General features: G+C 33.6%; 1 protein-coding gene across 1 annotated transcript in view; it reads left to right on the top strand.

The window, feature by feature from the left end:
- The window catches only part of LOC137616050 (uncharacterized), a 27,910-nt gene extending 20,341 nt beyond the window's left edge, over positions 1–7,569 (top strand). The window contains exons 2-3 of the mRNA XM_068345726.1: positions 2,996–4,224; positions 7,486–7,569. Of these exons, the coding sequence (XP_068201827.1) occupies positions 3,004–4,224; positions 7,486–7,569 (1,305 nt within the window). The 5' untranslated portion in view covers positions 2,996–3,003. The remainder of the gene's footprint in view (positions 1–2,995; positions 4,225–7,485) is intronic.
- Positions 7,570–7,900: the final 331 nt, after the last annotated feature.

Here is a 7,900-nt window from a genome sequence, read left to right as displayed (position 1 = left end):
TTCTTCAGTGATATTCTCAATAGGATAACTTGTCTTTTTCAGTGATATTCTCAATAGTATAACTTGTCTTCTTCAGTGATATTCTCAATAGGATAACTTGTCTTTTTCAGTGATATTCTCATTAGGATAACTTGTCTTTTTCAGTGATATTCTCAATAGGATAACTTGTCTTCTTCAGCGATATTCTCAATAGTATAACTTGTCTTCTTCAGCGATATTCTCAATAGTATAACTTGTCTTTTTCAGTGATATTCTCAATAGGATAATTTGTCTTCTTCAGTGATATTCTCAATAGGATAACTTGTCTTCTTCAGCGATATTCTCAATAGTATAACTTGTCTTTTTCAGTGATATTCTCAATAGGATAACTTGTCTTTTTCAGTGATATTCTCAATAGGATAACTTGTGTTCTTCAGTGATATTCTCAATAGGATAACTTGTCTTTTTCAGTAATATTCTCAATAGGATAACTTGTCTTTTTCAGTGATATTCTCAATAGGATAATTTGTCTTTTTCAGTAATATTCTCAATAGGATAACTTGTTGTTTTCAGTGATATTCTCAATAGGATAACTTGTTGTTTTCAGTGATATTCTCAATAGGATAACTTGTCGTTCTCAGTGATATTCTCAATAGGATAACTTGTTGTTTTCAGTGATATTCTCAATAGGATAACTTGTCGTTCTCAGTGATATTCTCAATAGGATAACTTGTCTTCTTCAGTGATATTCTCAATAGGATAACTTGTCTTCTTCAGTGATATTCTCAATAGGATAACTTGTCTTTTTCAGTGATATTCTCAATAGTATAACTTGTCTTCTTCAGTGATATTCTCAATAGGATAACTTGTCTTTTTCAGTGATATTCTCATTAGGATAACTTGTCTTTTTCAGTGATATTCTCAATAGGATAACTTGTCTTCTTCAGCGATATTCTCAATAGTATAACTTGTCTTCTTCAGCGATATTCTCAATAGTATAACTTGTCTTTTTCAGTGATATTCTCAATAGGATAATTTGTCTTCTTCAGTGATATTCTCAATAGGATAACTTGTCTTCTTCAGCGATATTCTCAATAGTATAACTTGTCTTTTTCAGTGATATTCTCAATAGGATAACTTGTCTTTTTCAGTGATATTCTCAATAGGATAACTTGTGTTCTTCAGTGATATTCTCAATAGGATAACTTGTCTTTTTCAGTAATATTCTCAATAGGATAACTTGTCTTTTTCAGTGATATTCTCAATAGGATAATTTGTCTTTTTCAGTAATATTCTCAATAGGATAACTTGTTGTTTTCAGTGATATTCTCAATAGGATAACTTGTCTTTTTCAGTGATATTCTCAATAGGATAACTTGTCTTCTTCAATTATATTCTCAATGGGATAACTTGTCTTTTTCAGTGATATTCTCAATAGGATAACCTGTCTTTTTCAGTGTTATTCTCAATAGGATAACTTGTCTTTTTCAGTGATATTCTTAATAGGATAATTGATATTTTCCAGTGATATTCTCAACAGGATAATTTGTCTTTTTCTGTGATATTCTCAACAGGATAACTTGTCTTTTTTCAGTGCTATTCTCAATAGGATAACTTGTCTTTTTCAGTGATATTCTCAATAGGATAACTTGTCTTCTTCAGTGATCTCAATAGAATAATTTGTCTTTTTCTGTGATATTCTCAATAGGATAATTTGTCTTCTTCAGCGATATTCTCAATAGTATAACTTGTCTTTTTCAGTGATATTCTCAATAGGATAACTTGTCTTCTTCAATTATATTCTCAATGGGATAACTTGTCTTTTTCAGTGATATTCTCAATAGGATAACCTGTCTTTTTCAGTGTTATTCTCAATAGGATAACTTGTCTTTTCCAGTGATATTCTCAACAGTATAACTTGTCTTTTTCAGTGATATTCTCAATAGGATAACTTTTTTTTTTCAGTGATATTCTCAATAGGATAACATGTCTTTTTCAGTGATATTCATAATAGGATAACTTGTCTTTTTCAGTGATATTCTCAATAAGATAACTTGTCTTTTCCAGTGATATTCTCAATAGGATAACTTGTCGTTTTCAGTGATATTCTTAATAGGATAACTTGTCTTCTGCAATTATATTCTCAATAGGATAACTTGTCGTTTTCAGTGATATTTTCAATAGGATAACTTGTCTTTTTCAGTGATATTCTCAACAGGATAACTTGTCTTTTTCAGTGATATTCTCAGCAGGATAACTTGTCCTTTTCAGTGATATTCTCTATAGGGTAACTTGTCTTTTTCAGTGATATTCGCAATAAGATATCTTGTCTTTTTTCAGTAATATTCTCAATAGGATAACTTGTCTTTTTTAGTGATATTCATAATAGGATAACTTGTCTTTTCAGTAATATTCTCAATAGGATAACTTGTCTCTTTCAGTGATATGCTTAATAGGATAACTTGTCTTTTTCAGTGATATTCTCTATAGGGTAACTTGTAACTAGTTTTTTTTTCTGTAAAAAAAAAAAAAAAATCAGTCGAAACTGTTCGAAGGAAATAGTCTCATATATTAAGATTTTTTTCGGATATGGAGGTGAAATAACTTTTCTGTTTTTAATTACTTCTTATCTTAGATAACATATCATGATGAGTGTATATCAGATATCTGGGAACAGTATTGATTCGTATTTATAGCAAATTATTATTTTCCAAATTTGTTTTACAATACACACGTATACAGTTCAATTTGGTTATAAATTAGTGATAACGTTAACGTTGTGGTTAATTCACTATATGATTTTATATTTGTTCTTTATCTTAATTACACATAACTTGTAATAACAGATGGTAAGGTGATGGTATCATTATTTCAAACAGCATAACATCATAACATCCATTATGATTATTAATAAATACAAAGGTCCTACATATTTTTATTTCATTTGAGGGTAATTAATTCTCAAAATCTTTCTTTAATAGGATGAAATAACTAATTCATACTACTTGTTTTCCAGGAGGGAACATGGAGAGTCCTATAGCCATGTACTGTGAAGCGTGCCAGAAATCATACGAATCAAAAGACACGTCACCCAGGTGCCTTTCGTGTGGGCATATCTTCTGCAGCACCTGCGTCAGTAGTCTCACTGACACGAAGATTAAATGTCCAAAGTGCGATGCAACAATTAATATACTTTGTGCTGAAGACATCGATTCCCTAAATACATCCTTTCATAAAAGCTCTTCCCCCAGTCCCATTGATTTTGAGCAGGGCCATAAAAGGGGTATTCCTTTGGAAGGAGAGATAGAATATCCTAGCACTGACCGTGGCTTTGATGATGAGAATATCAATCCTATTCTTCTTAAGGAGGAAGAGAACATTTCTGAAAAGGTCAGACATTTGAGTTCATGTTCCTTCACTGGTATAGAAGATGAGAAAACAGAAGAGATTAAGTTCATCGACGAGGAAAACTACCAGGAATGCCCAGTAGTTCTTATTCAGAGATGTGAATCCATTGTAAACTCCGATTATAGACAGAGAAGAACGTCTACGAATTCATTACCTGTTCATGCCATTCCAAAACGTGGAATAGATGAATATGGCCTCTCTAAATCAGCTGATGACGCCAATCGACTAGAATCAGATTCGACTGACCTTCGAAAAGAACTTTTAATGGTACCATTGCTTGAGCATCACACAAAGGAGACACAAGAGGATTGGAACGAACAGAGCAAAATAAGGAAAGACTCCTTAATAGTACATCATTCCAGTTCCTGTAATTTTGATAACCTTTTGGATGCCAGAGAGATCAGTTGCTCAACATCACAAGACGACAGTTTTCAGAGTCTTAAGAGAAATGAACTGCAAAAATTTGCTGATCAAATTCAGATCCTGAACGAAGTTTTGGAAACTGTCGACGATGCCATTCTAACCCTTAAAGTGGAACAAAAACAGCACGAGACAACAAAGGCCCAACTCCTCCAAAGTGTGCAGGAAGAGGAAGAAAGCATCGAATTATTAAGAATGAAGATAGAAGAGGCCGAGAGGAAGAAGATTACTGTGCAGCAGATAACGGAGAACCTTAGAGAAAGTGAAGAAAAAACTGCCAAAGCCGAATCAGTAGACAAATTCAAAGACTCAGTCGACAGTTCATCGGACGTATTGGCTATTGCAGAGGATACTGGAACGCAAACAGAACTTTTTTACATGCACTATCTATTGTCTAGAAACGTACGCAAACCCGAAGTAAGTTTCACCTTATTTATGTCTTAGTTAATAATTTACTTGATATTCTTATTTGATGTTATATGTCAAGGTCACTATCAGGTTATCACTTTGATTGCTCGGCAATGCTCATGTTTAATTCTGTTAAGTTTATTTACAGCATTTCTTAAAGGTTCGTGTGGTCTAGGGTTGTGGTACAGTTTAGTCCTATTAATTATCTCTCATGACAAAATTACCCAAATTTTCGGAGGTTCGTTAAGGACCATAGTGTCTCATGGTCAGTAATTATAGGTGTGGGCAATTTGGCTTCAAGATATGTGTCGAGCAAAAATTTCTGTATTACAGAACTGAAAATGATTAGCTAATTTTGTAAGAAAATTAATCTGAGCAAGTCCCCCAAAATCGATTTTGAACTTCAACCGGTTATATTTTGTAGAAGTTACTTATCCCAGTGGATGAGATTGAATGAACTATCCTATACATGGTATTTTATGTACCTAATTTTGATAACTGTTTGCTGCTTTTAATCTATTGATCAATTAACAGTACAACAAAGGACGAAAATGTAGTTGCTACTTTTTCCAACGCGTTCCTGTAAAGAAACAGACAAGGATGTAACAAGCGAGTTTGTTCAACAAAGACTGACCACTGTTTTTATGTGTGGAAATTATTATTATAAATATTATTATTATTATTAATTGCTAAGCTACAACCCTAGCTGGAAAAGCAGAATGCTATAAGCCCAGCGGCCCCAACAGGGAAATAGCCCAGTGAGGAAAGGAAACAGAAAAAAATAAAATATTTCATGAAGAGTAACATTAAAATAAATAACTCCCTTATAAACTATAAAAACTATAACAAAACAAGTGGAAGAGAAATAAGATAGAATAGTGTGCCTGAGTGTACCCTCAAGCGAGAGAACTCTAACCCAAGACAATGGAAGACCATGGTACAGAGGCTATGGCACTACCCAAGACTAGAGAACAATGGTTTGATTTTGGAGTGTCCTTCTCCTAGAAGAGCTGATTACCATAGCTAAAGAGTCTCTTCTACCCTTACCAAGAGGAAAGTACCTACTGAGCAATTGCAGTGCAGTAGTTAACCCCTTGGGCGAAGAAGAATTGTTTGGTAATCTGTGTTGTCAGGTGTATGAGTACAGAAGAGAATCTTTAAAGAATAGGCCAGACTATTCGGTGTATGTGTAGGCAAATGGATAGAACCGTAACCAGAGAGAAGGATCCAATGTAGTACTGTCTGGCCAATCAAAGGACCCCATAACTCTCTAGCGGTAGTATCCCAACGGGCGGCTGGTGCCCAGGCCAACCTACTATAATATTATTCCATCGGTAGTATTGTAGATAAATTGATTATTTAGTATATTATGTATTGGAATATCAAGTTAAAATTAGTGAACCAGTTCCGTGGATTACGTAATTTATATATAAATGAGGAGCGTGTACAATCTTTGGTTCCTAAACATACCTTAAGCAGTTACATATAACTTATTTATGTCTCTCTCTCTCTCTCTCTCTCTCTCTCTCTCTCTCTCTCTCTCTCTCTCTCTCTCAGCTGAAATCCTTTGGAGACCAGTGGTATTATTATTATTATTATTATTATTATTATTATTATTATTATTATTATTATCATTATTATTATTATTATTATTATTATTATTATTATTATTATTATTATTATTATTATTAGAAACGTACTTAGTGAAGTAGATTTCAACAAGTCCAGGGCCTCGATACGGATATCAACTAGTACAGAAAAAGAATTTAGAGTGTATCATTTAAGAGAATTAACAAAGTAATACTAATTTTAATGTAAATATGATTCTCCGAAAAAAAAAATTGTTAACAATTTTAAAAAGTAAGATGTGAGATAAGGATAAAGAAAAAGATAAAGAAAAAGATAAGGAAAATGCACCCTCCTGATAACCAACAACGAAAATGGTAGAGAAATTTGATAGGAAAGAGAACATCAACATATTACATTTTATTAGGTTTGTAATCCTGATATAATTGAGCCCCCCCCCACCCGTGTAGTTAATTAAATAGCGTATAAACAACTTTTATTTTTACCTAATTATGCATCCTTAAATTCTTTATTAGTGCATTTAAGGAAGATCCATAAATAATTGCAATTACTAAGTTTTTCAAAGCAATGAAAATATTTCCTTTTTGTAACCATTATGCTAATGATTTTCTCGTATACAAAATTAACTGTTAATTGGGTATTATGAAGCATGAACATACAATAATGAAAAAAAGGATGCTTTCACGAAGTTCATATATTTTTTTATCAAATCTTTGTGACGTGCTTTATGTTTCTAAAGTATTTTACCTAAATATCTGATCTTTAATAGTTTTATTTTTTCATTCTCAAACAATCGTTTCTGTGCATTATTATGTATATTTTTTTGTACATATTTGGTGTAAAGTTTCAAAGCGAAAATTCTCTATCAATAGTTCTTTATCTCAAAGTATTTCATCAAATAGATTACTCCCAGCTCGAGATTGTTTAATGAAAATTGTAATATTTAATATTTAACTTTCAAATTACTCAGAAATCGTCGCACAGCCTTTCAACTCAAAATCTACCAGCTTTGATGGTAGCATAAATTTTATCGTCTGGTCCAAGAATTCCTGAAAATTATCTCGAATTCCAAACCAAGTTATCAAGTCTCGTAATCCAGTTAAATCTGCATCTGTCACACACATCTGGTCTTTTTTTGGGGGGGTGGGGGGTGGGGCGGTGGGGGGGGGGGGGGCAGGGAAAAGGCTCTTACTTAATCAAAATTTATTTAGTTATGAAACCTGGAATACCCTAAGAGAATTAGGTAAAGCCGGCAAAGAATCAATGCTTTTTTTTTTTTTTTTAGTATAATGTCCTGTCATCTGTTCATTCGTTAATCTTGAAAGCATGAAGCACCAAATTGGTTTTATACATATATGCTTTTTGAATTTTACTAATACTGTGACAGCTGTTATAAAAAAATAATGACAATGATGATAATAGTTATCATTATTGTTATTATCATTATTATATCTTGGAAGTAAACCTTCTTTCAATCAGGTTTCACCAAAGATTACCGCTGCCTCAGTGGTATTAATTTTGCAGTTGAACTTTTCAATTGCTCTAATTTTCCTTTCTACATCTGTACTGTATGCCGCCAGTAGCTGTGCTATGTTAGACATCAATATGTCGGGGAGCAAAATACATAATAATGATTCTAAGATTTTACTAGAAATTTAGTAAAGGTGAATATGTCAAATACAGGGTACAAAAGAGTCTGCTGTAATGCATTTTGAGAGGGAGAGGGAGGTTGCCTCTCATCTTCAGGCTAGAACTAGGACGATGTAAGCAGGCTGGCTCTATTGATACAGGTCACTCCGACCCATATCAAAAGACCCAATGCGGGTACTGGTCATTGATTGGTTCCTGTGAGCGGAGGTAGTACCGAGTCTGGGACGGAGCAGCAATCGCATTGTCAGATGCGCTTGCCAAGAACAAATCCGTCACAGTCGGGCTGCGCTACATAGTCGTCGGAGTTACACGGGGTCTGAGTAATGTTGGGCTGGACTCCCAGTGCTGGGCGCTGATTGGCAGATATGTACGCTGAGTGGGTCTCAACATCAAGCAAAACTGTTCTACCATTCAGCTCCCAGGTCCCATGAGTCCCAAACTGTTTCCT

The sequence above is a fragment of the Palaemon carinicauda genome, chromosome 22 (genome assembly GCF_036898095.1).
Source record: "Palaemon carinicauda isolate YSFRI2023 chromosome 22, ASM3689809v2, whole genome shotgun sequence".
Classification (NCBI taxonomy): domain Eukaryota; kingdom Metazoa; phylum Arthropoda; class Malacostraca; order Decapoda; family Palaemonidae; genus Palaemon; species Palaemon carinicauda.
This window is presented reverse-complemented; position numbering and strand designations above follow the sequence as displayed.